This window comes from Mytilus galloprovincialis, chromosome 1 (genome assembly GCF_965363235.1).
Source record: "Mytilus galloprovincialis chromosome 1, xbMytGall1.hap1.1, whole genome shotgun sequence".
Taxonomy (NCBI): Eukaryota; Metazoa; Mollusca; class Bivalvia; order Mytilida; family Mytilidae; genus Mytilus; species Mytilus galloprovincialis.
In genome coordinates this window covers 3,020,192-3,035,287 of record NC_134838.1, presented here as the reverse complement: position 1 = coordinate 3,035,287, position 15,096 = coordinate 3,020,192, and the positions used below count along the sequence as shown (strand labels likewise).

The window sequence follows — 15,096 nt, the reverse complement described above, 5'->3', positions numbered from 1 at the left end:
TAAACAGATGCCAAGAATAACAAAATATCTTGGAGATATTTAGAAAAATGATTAGTAATTAAAAATTTATTCTAAAAATATTTTAGGTCTGTAAATATTCCAGAAAGTATACTTTATACAAAATAAATTCATCAAAAAAGATACCAAGCTTGTAGTTTTGTGTGACAGGCTAATAATTCGTGCACAAAAGACTCATCAGAGATTGATTTAAGATAAAGTCAAATAATGTGTTAAAGTGAAGAGTATTGAGGACTTAAAATTCTGAGAGGTTTTTCCAAATACATAGCTAGGGTAACCTATTCCTGGGATAGAAAATTCTTAGTATTTTAAACAATTCAAAGTTTTGTGAACAGTTATCATGGTACCATATAGCGCTTTATTTTCGGGGGATGTTAATTTTCAATTATTTTTGCGGAAAGAACAATTTAAAAAAACACATGCAAAGGTATTGTTATGAGGCTTGAATGTGCCAAAAAAATACTCACCAAAATATTTTGTAAATCTTATTCAACAAAAATTGTGAACTTTTACACTCGAAAATAACCAGCTATACGGGAATTAATAAATATTACCATATATATGTATCAGTAATATTCAAGTTTATTCAAAGGTTATTCTAGATTCAGTTATATTGTTCAGTATTGCTAACAATGTGTACTACAGTATTTATAATTACAGTTCTTAATTTAGTTTCATTTCTTTTTCAGACATGATGAACCAGTAGCTAGTTCCGCTAAAGATTCTAAGGTCAAGAAAGAGAAAAAACCAACAAAAGCCAGATCTTACATTGAACAGATTAAGAAAAATTTCTTGCTTCCAACCAAAAGTAGTTCAAGTAAAACTAAGGACGGCCAAAGTTCACCAAAATCACCCACTGAAGGAAAATCAAAGTCAAAATCAAAAACAAAGACTGCTCCTAAACCACCAAGTCCCAAACCAGAAGCTCCGAAACCACCAAGTCCTAAACCAGAAGTGAAGTCAAAAGGCCAGGCACCTAGCATACCTAAAGAGACAGTAGAAACCACTGGTCATCTGACTGCTGAAATTCACAAAACCAAGGAAAAAGCACCCTTACCACCTGATAACAAACAAGATCTTTGTCAACTTAGAGAAAAACCACCATTGCCAAACAAGAAATCTGAAACTAAAACACAACCTTGTAATTTAGTAAGAAGTGGAGATAACTCTGTTAATACCACAGAAAGTAATACTTCTAATTCAGGTCCAAGACGTCGGCTATTTAAATCTGATTCTAATTCTTCAAAGGACTCTATAGATTCTGGTTCATCAGAACGTAAAACATCAGATAGAGGTTTAAGGAGGTCTGATTCAATAGAACGTAAAACATCAGATAGAGGTTTAAGGAGGTCTGATTCAATAGAACAAGAACGAGTGAAAAAGTTAGATATCCCAGAAAACAAGTGCATTTTAGACTTAGCCATGGCAACCAGTGCAGATCAGAACAGTGAAGGTCAAGGACAGTTAGAATATATCTATGTCACAAACAACAAATTAAAATACATGAACCAAAACTTTGAGAAAGTCAATGCTAAAATGTATGATTATAAATGTGATGTGAAATTGAAAGTTGGTGATCAGAATTACAAAGCTCATCGTCATGTACTGTCCAATGCTAGTGATTACTTTGCCGCCATGTTCTCATGTGACATGAAAGAAAAAGACCAGGATGTTATTGAATTGAAAGAGATCAGTCCAAAAGGTTTCTCTGCCATGATGGATTATTTCTACCACGGCTATGTTACAATTGATCATGATAATGTTGAGGATGTCATTGAGGCTGCCAGGTTCTTTCACAATGATTGGCTGTTAGAATGTTGTTGTGACTTTCTGATTCGTCATTTAAGTTTAGAAAATTATACTGCTGTCATAACCCTGGCTGATAAATATTGGCTTGGAGACTTGAGATGGGATATTTTTCGATTTATTGGAGAAAATCTACCAAATTTAACTCAGCAAGAAATGTTTTATTCAAACTTATCATTGGAGCTTTTGCTGCAGTTTTTGATAGAAAATATATATGCTGAAACTTCAGAAAGGTTTCTACTAGATGTGATTCTCAACTGGGTTAATGCTAACCCTGATGAAAGAAAGGAGCATTTACTGTCACTCTTACGACAAATTCGTTTTCCACTCATGGAAATTGAAGAATTGGAAACTTTGCCTGAGGAAGTCGTCCAAAGTAGAGAAATAAAAGATGCAGTTGAAGATGCACTGAATTACAATTTAAATTTGATGGGACAATGTCTGAAAAAAGGAGAAATGTACACACAGAGAGGTGCAAGGACAGTTATAACAGTTCTCTCATTTAGTGAAGAAGGCAATGTTCTTGTGTATCGTGACCCAGAAAAACCAGGATTTTTTGTTGAGCAGCTGGGTCCAGTAGGTCTAGATACTGTGGACTACCAAGCTTTAAGTCAAGCTAAACTAGGTAACTTCCTGTATGCTGCTGGGGGATATGATGGAACATATTCCAGTACAAACCGTGTTTTCCGATTTGATCCACGTTATAGAGATTGGACAGAAGTGGCATGTATGATTCAACCCAGAGTCTCGTTTTCAATGTGTAGTTCTGATACTCAATTGTTTGTAGCAGGTGGCGTCAATCGAGTAGAAGAAGATGAGTCGATCTTGAATTCTGTTGAAGTTTACACTGCAGAAGATAATTCATGGACAGAACTTCAGCCAGTACCAGTGAAGTGTTGTGATGCTGCCATTGTGTTCCATAAGAATTGTCTGTACATGACTGGAGGTATCAGCATTGATCCAGAAGATCCTATTCCATTAAATAGCACATGGTGTCTCAATCTTGGGGATGCCAGCGGTTGGGTGCCAAAGCAGAATCTATTGACAGGAAGACAAGGTCACAGTATGATCCCATACAATGACAAGTTATTGGCAATTGGTGGATACACATCTAAAGATGACCTTATGACCTTCAAAGACTGCATAACTAATGAGATGTATGATATTGAAACCAATCAATGGACTGAAATAGCACCAACACCAGAACATTTTGGACATTTATATCGTCACAATGCTCTCTATGGTAACAAAATTTTCGTTGTTGGATCTTCTACAGTCGTGGCCAATCTGTATGTATACGACATTGAAAGTGACACTTGGGAAGAATGTGAATCTATAGGCCCTAACATGCAGAAGTTAGCTATTCTAGATGTAGCTTATCCATATTCATAAACAAGCTTTACAATTGTTTGTGTATGGCAGTTGGAGCTTTGATATTTATGCAGACAAACAAAATGTGTTCAGACTTGTGAATCCTGGTACCTGAGGAAAATGATTTTAACTTGTCTGATTGTCTCCCTTCAGTACACATTAATGTATGAGATATTTTTCCAGCTTGGCTTGGCTGCATTTAAGTTCAGATTTTAATAAATATTTTGCAATGGTCACTGAACATGCTGAAAGTACAAATTCACCTCCACCGATATCAGCTATTTTTTTTATTATCACATCATCATGATCATTTTCATTTTTCAAAGTCATTTGTTTTGAAACAGAAAATATATATTATTATGACTGAGAGAAAAAATTGTGAAATGAAATGTTGGTTTTGACAGATAGAATTTCCTATATTATAAAATTATATTTGAACTAAAACTGTTTTAAAACCAATGATGCTCTAGGAAACTTTGCTAGTCAGTCAGCAGATCGAAATTTAAATGTAAAATTTAGTGTAGTGTTTGATTTTTTTAAAGTTTTAATGGCATTAGTTAAGTGTAATAAATTTGATATATAGATTTATATAGATAAATATCCTTTATAAGGATAATTTTCCTAATATTTAAGGAGTACTACACTAGATATGAATTTGTAATTTTGATCATTTTTGTTATTGTTTTTGATATAATACACATTTATGATCAGATTTGGTTGTATGATAAAATATAATGGTTGTTTTAAAGTGATCACGATTGTTATGATTATTGTTACTTGTTGTTCATAACAGGTTGTTTATTAGCAAAATATATCAATGCATTTTTAATAAAATAAATATCCTAAATAACATTTTAGAAATAGTAATTGGCAACTAATAGATATAGGAAGATGTGGTGTGAGTGCCAATGAGACAACTCTCCATCCAAATAACAATTTATAAAAGTAAACCATTATAGGTCAATGTATGGCCTACAACAACGTACCTAGTACCTTTATTTAAAATTTTATAAACATCAATTCACTGTTATCAGTAGAATTTTTTTTTCTAATAGTTATTATTCCATGTTGGCTTATAATTGCAAAGTATGTGGGAGTAATATTTGTTTAAAATCTTGAGCTATGTTGTCTTTTTTATAAAGAAAGATCTGCTTTAGTACAATATATGTTATGTATGTGTTGTCAATGTTACAAGAGAATGTATTTGTGGTTGTTTATTTTGTTATTTTTCAGACAAATTTATAGCTTTTAAAGCTTTAGTTAGTTAGTTGTTTGTTAGAGCTTCCATATTTACAATTGTTAATCTTTATATTATTTGATGAATTTTATGTTGATTTATTTTTAGCTGACAAATAGTCTGTATTAATGATCACCATTTTTGTATATTAATTTTTTTTGAAAATAGTCAGAAACTGTAAAGAGAAAATGACTAGAAAAATATCAAAATCTACAAAAGGCCAAATTACTAAAACCATTTATCAATTCCTTATTTTTTTATAGTTTTTGGGGAAAGACGGCTTCAAGCCGTCAATCCCCTATGGGGTTGACCAGAGTGACACTCCCTCACATCATTCATTTTGTTTTTATACATGTTATAATGTGGAAAACCCCCCAACAAACCTTACTTAGATTGAAGAGAAGGAGACCCAGAAATAAATAGTTTGACTTTAAACACTTTTTTACACATTTCCCTTCTGTTTTTCACGAAACTATCGTATCTTGAACTCTCCTTTACACTATTTACGTTTATTTTACAATCCGGAAAAATTAGTATGACGAGATATTCTAAATATATCCAACCTACATTGTATTTTATAGTGACGTCATTCTTGGAAGAAGCAGGGATATCCTTCACAAGTTCACTGGTTATTTAAATCAATCTTAGAGATCGTGCACTAATAACAAATTGGTATTTGTTAAATCTAAACATAATATTGTTTACTGTAGATGATTTAAACATCAACATGCAATACTTTAATTTGTAGGTCAATAACTTTCAAAATAAACAAAGATCGTGGGGTTACATGAGACAGGGGAAAGAAACGATTTTATTACTTTTTTCGGGTCTCACTAATTAGAGACAAAAAGCGTCAAGAAGCGACAAGAAGCGTCAAAAAGACTATTTAGCGACAAGAAAAAAAATTCTTATTGTCGCTTCTTGTCGCTAAAATTCTTCTTGTCGCTAATTAGTGAGACCACTTTTTTCTGTAAAAATTCTGAGAATCTTCCTCCAATTCAGGAGCACCTCAATTGATGAGTTATCCACTAAAATAAAAGTTAATGTTTTTAAACACTTCAAATGTGACATTTCATTGGATAAGTAGTCTTCTATTAAAACTAAATGTTTGTGTACCTACATAATCATTGTAATGATAAAAAAATAAATAATAAAAATTTGCATTTTGTAGTTTTAACATATTTATTATTTACAAATATTTCAAAATTAAGATTTGGAAACAAGCTTCACACAGTTTACATCACTCTTAATGTGTTTTTTTTTTATAAGTACCTGTTTCCCTGTGATGAGAGTTGTAACTCGGAATTTTAACAATGGAAATTTAAAACTGAATAGATTTTTCAGTCCACACTTTCTAAAGAAAAAACTTAAAAAATCCAAGAGTACTGTCACAAAAAATGGAAAATGGCCCTAGCCTGCAGTTCAGTGATACACAATCAAGATTTCAAAAAATATTGTAGTTGTTGTGAAATGACAGAATTCAGTTGAGTTTTAGATAATTAGCTATCAACTTTAATCAAATGTTTAGATTTAGAAGATGCAAATCTCTTTCATTGGTCCAAATTGAATCCTAAACTAAGGAAATGAAATTACATAAACAACAATTGATTTCAATATTGTCAACCTTTCTACATGTTCTAGCTGTTCTCTTTTTCATTCTTCATATGAAAACTATCAAAAGATACCCCCCCCCCCCCCTTTTCCAAAAACATAATTAAATAGAAACAAGGGCCGTCTTTCCCCTCAGAGCTATTCAGCTCTTTGATTTCTATGTCCCTTTGATGTGATATATTTGTTGAAATTGACAAATTTGACCAAAAGTTACATTTTTTGGGGTAATTTTAGGTACAAGTAACAGCCATTCCCAATAAAATATTTTACTCACTTTACTCACTTTAGCATCTTGTTAAATGTAGTCTGTTTTGGCAGGGGAAAAACACACACAATGCTTATGGGAGAATAAAGCATGTTCAATATTATGGATGTTTTTACTAATAAGATATCATGCTTACGATATTGCTCTGTTAATATACTGTTATAGTATTTTTCTCTAACACAATTTTTGCTTGTACATGTATTTACTTGTATTTTCACACCATTTGCATAATCTGATGATATTTTAGATTTCCGTGTTATCAAATCACTTTGTTTTAAACTTGTTATATTTAACTTAAATCTTTTATTTAGCTGATTTGGCCTAAATGCTGCATGGGGGTTTGCTTTCTAAAGTTTTGTACATGCCTCAAAACAAATAGTGTCACTATTATATATCAATAACATGGGGTGGAAAAAATGAAAAGTTTTATTATTCAATTAACAAAAACCCTATTTAGAGTTTAGTACATGTGTATTAACCAGATACCCAGTCTGATACTAAAGATGGTAGCCACCATACAAAAATAATGTGAATTTGTGAATAGCAGTATAATCATCGGAAATTCCGGATTTTATTATATATTATGATGTGGGAACAGGCACATTATTATACAGGATTTGTGGATTAGGCATTTTATTTTCTCAGGAATTGAGACCACAACCCCTTTATTGAACATAGGTAATAGAAAGATGATTCTTCATAAAATAAATGAACCAAAATCTAAGATCTGGTTATATCGCATTACACAGGAGGTAAAAATAACTTGCATCTTAGCGATCATTGAGAGAAAAACGTGCTTAGTTGAGTCATTGAGTTTTTTTTAATGTATATGCACAGTTTATACATAAAAGTAAAAAAGTCAGTTTTCTTTTTTTTTTATTTCATTGCATTTGTGAAAAGCTAGTTTAAAACAATTATTGGGCATTAACCATATTTATTTAAGTAATTGTAAGATTCTGTTCAATCCTCAGATGACATTGGCATGATTTATATTTTGTCACAAAATATTAGATATTTTTTAAGTCCAGTGATGCATTCTTGAACACTAAAGGGACCATTAAGTTCTGTTCTTGTTAATGAGGTGGATATATTACTGTACTTTTAAATTTTTATTGACAACATCATTAAGGGGAATACTACATGTACATGTATTACTATTATACTTTATCAAATCATTTTCTGCATTTCGTTGTTTGGTATAACAATTGTGTTTTATCTGTTTCTTAGAATTACTTGTTGTCAATGCTTGCTGGTTCCTGACTTTAAATTATATGAAGGTACCAGTATTTTTTTTATATACACCTTACTGCTTGTAAAGGAGGTTTTATTATTATGAAAATGTTAATTTTTTGGAACAACAAATAGTAGTGATCAGTCTTGGGTTGGTAGTTAATGGACATATTTTAAAGTGGCCTTAAAGTTTATCTTGTCTACTCATTTATATGCAAATTTCTTTGTACAGATGTAATATGTTTACTTATGTTTACTTATGTTTTCTTAATTATGTTCTCTTTACATTCCAATGATCTTTATATTTACATATATACATTAAATTTTCCATTTTACTAGTTTAGCTGAGCGCTTGCCACAATAAATATTATAACTGTCAATGTTTTAATTATTTTCCCTTATATTTTTTTCGCTTCTGTGATGAAAATCAGAATGTGAGACTGAGATTACTATCATGTTGTGAGGACAGCATTCCTTATTTGCATAGAACTTTATATTTCAGACAGTAGAAGATCATATTTCCATTGTCCTAGACCTCATTTTCAATGTTCAGTGATGTTTTTTTTGTCATGTGAAATACTCACTTATGACCTATAATGGTTTACTTTTATAAATTGTGACTTGGATGAAGATTGGTCTCATACCACATCTTCTTCCTATATCTATTATAGGAGAATTATATTTGGCATATGGATTTCCTTCAAGGTCTACATGTCCTTCATCTAACCTTAACTTTAGTTCATGGATCAGTGATCAAGGTTAAGTTTTCATGGTCAAGTCAGTATCTCAGATACTATAAGTGATAGGTCAACTATATATCTGTAACTTCTTAACTGATAAGTTTATTTGTCAATGATAAAAGTTTAGTATCTCTAATACTATAAGCACTACTTCTATTTGGTGTATGGAATGATTACATGGTTGTCTGGAAGGGTCCATCTGATCATGACCTAATTTTTATGGTTGTCTGGAAGGGTCCATCTGATCATGACCTAATTTTTATGGTTGTCTGGAAGGGTCCATCTGATCATGACCTAATTTTTATGGTTCATCTGTCAATGTTCACTTTTCACAATATGGTGTTTCTCAGATACTATCAGCAATAGGCTAACTACTCTTACTGAATGGTCTGATTGTAAGGTGTACAGATACTATCAGCTATAGGCTAACTACTCTTACTGAATGGTCTGATTGTAAGGTGTACAGATACTATCAGCAACAGGCTAACTACTCTTACTGAATGGTCTGATTGTAAGGTGTACAGATACTATCAGCAATAGGCTAACTACTCTTACTGAATGGTCTGATTGTAAGGTGTACAGATACTATCAGCAATAGGCTAACTACTCTTACTGAATGGTCTGATTGTAAGGTGTACAGATACTATCAGCAACAGGCTAACTACTCTTACTGAATGGTCTGATTGTAAGGTGTACAGATACTATCAGCAATAGGCTAACTACTCTTACTGAATGGTCTGATTGTAAGGTGTTTCTCAGATACTATCAGCAATAGGCTAACTACTCTTACTGAATGGTCTGATTGTAAGGTGTACAGATACTATCAGCAACAGGCTAACTACTCTTACTGAATGGTCTGATTGTAAGGTGTACAGATACTATCAGCAATAGGCTTACTACTCTTGATGAATGGTCTGATTGTAAGGTGTTTCTCAGATACTATCAGCAATAGGCTAACTACTCTTACTGAATGGTCTGATTGTAAGGTGTACAGATACTATCAGCAATAGGCTAACTACTCTTACTGAATGGTCTGATTGTAAGGTGTACAGATACTATCAGCAATAGGCTAACTACTCTTACTGAATGGTCTGATTGTAAGGTGTACAGATACTATCAGCTATAGGCTAACTACTCTTACTGAATGGTCTGATTGTAAGGTGTACAGATACTATCAGCAACAGGCTAACTACTCTTACTGAATGGTCTGATTGTAAGGTGTACAGATACTATCAGCAATAGGCTTACTACTCTTGATGAATGGTCTGATTGTAAGGTGTTTCTCAGATACTATCAGCAATAGGCTAACTACTCTTACTGAATGGTCTGATTGTAAGGTGTACAGATACTATCAGCAATAGGCTAACTACTCTTACTGAATGGTCTGATTGTAAGGTGTACAGATACTATCAGCAACAGGCTAACTACTCTTACTGAATGGTCTGATTGTAAGGTGTACAGATACTATCAGCAATAGGCTAACTACTCTTACTGAATGGTCTGATTGTAAGGTGTTTCTCAGATACTATCAGCAATAGGCTAACTACTCTTACTGAATGGTCTGATTGTAAGGTGTACAGATACTATCAGCAACAGGCTAACTACTCTTACTGAATGGTCTGATTGTAAGGTGTACAGATACTATCAGCAATAGGCTAACTACTCTTGATGAATGGTCTGATTGTAAGGTGTACAGATACTATCAGCAATAGGCTAACTACTCTTACTGAATGGTCTGATTGTAAGGTGTACAGATACTATCAGCAACAGGCTAACTACTCTTACTGAATGGTCTGATTGTAAGGTGTACAGATACTATCAGCAATAGGCTAACTACTCTTGATGAATGGTCTGATTGTAAGGTGTACAAATACTATCAGCAATAGGCTAACTACTCTTACTGAATGGTCTGATTGTAAGGTGTTTCTCAGATACTATCAGCAATAGGCTAACTACTCTTACTGAATGGTCTGATTGTAAGGTGTACAGATACTATCAGCAATAGGCTAACTACTCTTACTGAATGGTCTGATTGTAAGGTGTACAGATACTATCAGCAATAGGCTAACTACTCTTGATGAATGGTCTGATTGTAAGGTGTACAAATACTATCAGCAATAGGCTAACTACTCTTACTGAATGGTCTGATTGTAAGGTGTACAGATACTATCAGCAACAGGCTAACTACTCTTACTGAATGGTCTGATTGTAAGGTGTACAGATACTATCAGCAATAGGCTTACTACTCTTGATGAATGGTCTGATTGTAAGGTGTTTCTCAGATACTATCAGCAATAGGCTAACTACTCTTACTGAATGGTCTGATTGTAAGGTGTACAGATACTATCAGCAATAGGCTAACTACTCTTGATGAATGGTCTGATTGTAAGGTGTACAGATACTATCAGCAATAGGCTAACTACTCTTGATGAATGGTCTGATTGTAAGGTGTTTCTCAGATACTATCAGCAATAGGCTAACTACTCTTACTGAATGGTCTGATTGTAAGGTGTACAGATACTATCAGCAATAGGCTAACTACTCTTACTGAATGGTCTGATTGTAAGGTGTACAGATACTATCAGCAACAGGCTAACTACTCTTGATGAATGGTCTGATTGTAAGGTGTTTCTCAGATACTATCAGCAATAGGCTAACTACTCTTACTGAATGGTCTGATTGTAAGGTGTACATATACTATCAGCAACAGGCTAACTACTCTTACTGAATGGTCTGATTGTAAGGTGTACAGATACTATCAGCAATAGGCTAACTACTCTTACTGAATGGTCTGATTGTAAGGTGTACAGATACTATCAGCAATAGGCTAACTACTCTTACTGAATGGTCTGATTGTAAGGTGTACAGATACTATCAGCAACAGGCTAACTACTCTTACTGAATGGTCTGATTGTATGGTGTACAGATACTATCAGCAATAGGCTAACTACTCTTACTGAATGGTCTGATTGTAAGGTGTACAGATACTATCAGCAACAGGCTAACTACTCTTGATGAATGGTCTGATTGTAAGGTGTACAGATACTATCAGCAACAGGCTAACTACTCTTACTGAATGGTCTGATTGTAAGGTGTACAGATACTATCAGCAACAGGCTAACTACTCTTGATGAATGGTCTGATTGTAAGGTGTACAGATACTATCAGCAATAGGCTAACTACTCTTACTGAATGGTCTGATTGTAAGGTGTACAGATACTATCAGCAATAGGCTAACTACTCTTACTGAATGGTCTGATTGTAAGGTGTACAGATACTATCAGCAATAGGCTAACTACTCTTACTGAATGGTCTGATTGTAAGGTGTACAGATACTATCAGCAATAGGCTAACTACTCTTACTGAATGGTCTGATTGTAAGGTGTACAGATACTACCAGCAATAGGCTAACTACTCTTACTGAATGGTCTGATTGTAAGGTGTACAGATACTATCAGCAATAGGCTAACTACTCTTACTGAATGGTCTGATTGTAAGGTGTACAGATACTATCAGCAATAGGCTAACTACTCTTGATGAATGGTCTGATTGTAAGGTGTACAGATACTATCAGCTATAGGCTAACTACTCTTACTGAATGGTCTGATTGTAAGGTGTACAGATACTATCAGCTATAGGCTAACTACTCTTGATGAATGGTCTGATTGTAAGGTGTACAGATACTATCAGCAATAGGCTAACTACTCTTGATGAATGGTCTGATTGTAAGGTGTACAGATACTACCAGCAATAGGCTAACTACTCTTACTGAATGGTCTGATTGTAAGGTGTACAGATACTACCAGCAATAGGCTAACTACTCTTGATGAATTGTCTGATTGTAAGGTGTACAGATACTATCAGCAATAGGCTAACTACTCTTGATGAATGGTCTGATTGTAAGGTGTACAGATACTATCAGCAATAGGCTAACTACTCTTGATGAATGGTCTGATTGTAAGGTGTACAGATACTATCAGCTATAGGCTAACTACTCTTACTGAATGGTCTGATTGTAAGGTGTACAGATACTATCAGCAATAGGCTAACTACTCTTACTGAATGGTCTGATTGTAAGGTGTACAGATACTATCAGCAATAGGCTAACTACTCTTACTGAATGGTCTGATTGTAAGGTGTACAGATACTATCAGCAATAGGCTTACTACTCTTGATGAATGGTCTGATTGTAAGGTGTTTCTCAGATACTATCAGCAATAGGCTAACTACTCTTACTGAATGGTCTGATTGTAAGGTGTACAGATACTATCAGCAATAGGCTAACTACTCTTACTGAATGGTCTGATTGTAAGGTGTACAGATACTATCAGCAATAGGCTAACTACTCTTACTGAATGGTCTGATTGTAAGGTGTACAGATACTATCAGCTATAGGCTAACTACTCTTACTGAATGGTCTGATTGTAAGGTGTACAGATACTATCAGCAATAGGCTAACTACTCTTACTGAATGGTCTGATTGTAAGGTGTACAGATACTATCAGCAATAGGCTAACTACTCTTGATGAATGGTCTGATTGTAAGGTGTACAGATACTATCAGCAATAGGCTTACTACTCTTGATGAATGGTCTGATTGTAAGGTGTTTCTCAGATACTATCAGCAATAGGCTAACTACTCTTACTGAATGGTCTGATTGTAAGGTGTACAGATACTATCAGCAATAGGCTAACTACTCTTACTGAATGGTCTGATTGTAAGGTGTACAGATACTATCAGCAATAGGCTAACTACTCTTACTGAATGGTCTGATTGTAAGGTGTACAGATACTATCAGCTATAGGCTAACTACTCTTACTGAATGGTCTGATTGTAAGGTGTACAGATACTATCAGCAATAGGCTAACTACTCTTACTGAATGGTCTGATTGTAAGGTGTACAGATACTATCAGCAATAGGCTAACTACTCTTGATGAATGGTCTGATTGTAAGGTGTACAGATACTATCAGCAATAGGCTTACTACTCTTGATGAATGGTCTGATTGTAAGGTGTTTCTCAGATACTATCAGCAATAGGCTAACTACTCTTACTGAATGGTCTGATTGTAAGGTGTACAGATACTATCAGCAATAGGCTAACTACTCTTACTGAATGGTCTGATTGTAAGGTGTACAGATACTATCAGCAACAGGCTAACTACTCTTACTGAATGGTCTGATTGTAAGGTGTACAGATACTATCAGCAATAGGCTAACTACTCTTACTGAATGGTCTGATTGTAAGGTGTACAGATACTATCAGCAATAGGCTTACTACTCTTGATGAATGGTCTGATTGTAAGGTGTTTCTCAGATACTATCAGCAATAGGCTAACTACTCTTACTGAATGGTCTGATTGTAAGGTGTACAGATACTATCAGCTATAGGCTAACTACTCTTACTGAATGGTCTGATTGTAAGGTGTACAGATACTATCAGCAATAGGCTTACTACTCTTGATGAATGGTCTGATTGTAAGGTGTTTCTCAGATACTATCAGCAATAGGCTAACTACTCTTACTGAATGGTCTGATTGTAAGGTGTACAGATACTATCAGCTATAGGCTAACTACTCTTACTGAATGGTCTGATTGTAAGGTGTACAGATACTATCAGCAACAGGCTAACTACTCTTACTGAATGGTCTGATTGTAAGGTGTACAGATACTATCAGCAATAGGCTAACTACTCTTGATGAATGGTCTGATTGTAAGGTGTACAGATACTATCAGCAATAGGCTAACTACTCTTACTGAATGGTCTGATTGTAAGGTGTTTCTCAGATACTATCAGCAATAGGCTAACTACTCTTACTGAATGGTCTGATTGTAAGGTGTACAGATACTATCAGCAATAGGCTAACTACTCTTACTGAATGGTCTGATTGTAAGGTGTACAGATACTATCAGCAACAGGCTAACTACTCTTACTGAATGGTCTGATTGTAAGGTGTACAGATACTATCAGCAATAGGCTAACTACTCTTGATGAATGGTCTGATTGTAAGGTGTTTCTCAGATACTATCAGCAATAGGCTAACTACTCTTACTGAATGGTCTGATTGTAAGGTGTACAGATACTATCAGCAATAGGCTAACTACTCTTACTGAATGGTCTGATTGTAAGGTGTACAGATACTATCAGCAATAGGCTAACTACTCTTGATGAATGGTCTGATTGTAAGGTGTTTCTCAGATACTATCAGCAATAGGCTAACTACTCTTACTGAATGGTCTGATTGTAAGGTGTACAGATACTATCAGCAACAGGCTAACTACTCTTACTGAATGGTCTGATTGTAAGGTGTACAGATACTATCAGCAATAGGCTTACTACTCTTGATGAATGGTCTGATTGTAAGGTGTTTCTCAGATACTATCAGCAATAGGCTAACTACTCTTACTGAATGGTCTGATTGTAAGGTGTACAGATACTATCAGCAATAGGCTAACTACTCTTACTGAATGGTCTGATTGTAAGGTGTACAGATACTATCAGCAATAGGCTAACTACTCTTACTGAATGGTCTGATTGTAAGGTGTACAGATACTATCAGCTATAGGCTAACTACTCTTACTGAATGGTCTGATTGTAAGGTGTACAGATACTATCAGCAACAGGCTAACTACTCTTACTGAATGGTCTGATTGTAAGGTGTACAGATACTATCAGCAATAGGCTTACTACTCTTGATGAATGGTCTGATTGTAAGGTGTTTCTCAGATACTATCAGCAATAGGCTAACTACTCTTACTGAATGGTCTGATTGTAAGGTGTACAGATACTATCAGCAATAGGCTAACTACTCTTACTGA

At 34.4% G+C, this 15,096-nt stretch overlaps 1 protein-coding gene across 4 annotated transcripts in view; it reads left to right on the top strand.

Moving 5' to 3' along the window:
- LOC143063046 (kelch-like protein 36) overlaps positions 1–4,045 on the top strand; it is a 34,324-nt gene extending 30,279 nt beyond the window's left edge. For 3 of the 4 annotated variants that reach the window (XM_076234981.1, XM_076234988.1, XM_076234966.1), the window contains exon 2: positions 708–4,045. In XM_076234981.1, coding sequence (XP_076091096.1) covers positions 1,441–3,216 — 1,776 coding nt within the window. In that variant the 5' untranslated portion in view covers positions 708–1,440 and the 3' untranslated portion in view covers positions 3,217–4,045. The remainder of the gene's footprint in view (positions 1–707) is intronic. The other variant, XM_076234973.1, reaches the window with a different exon arrangement.
- The last annotated feature ends 11,051 nt before the right edge of the window (positions 4,046–15,096 follow it).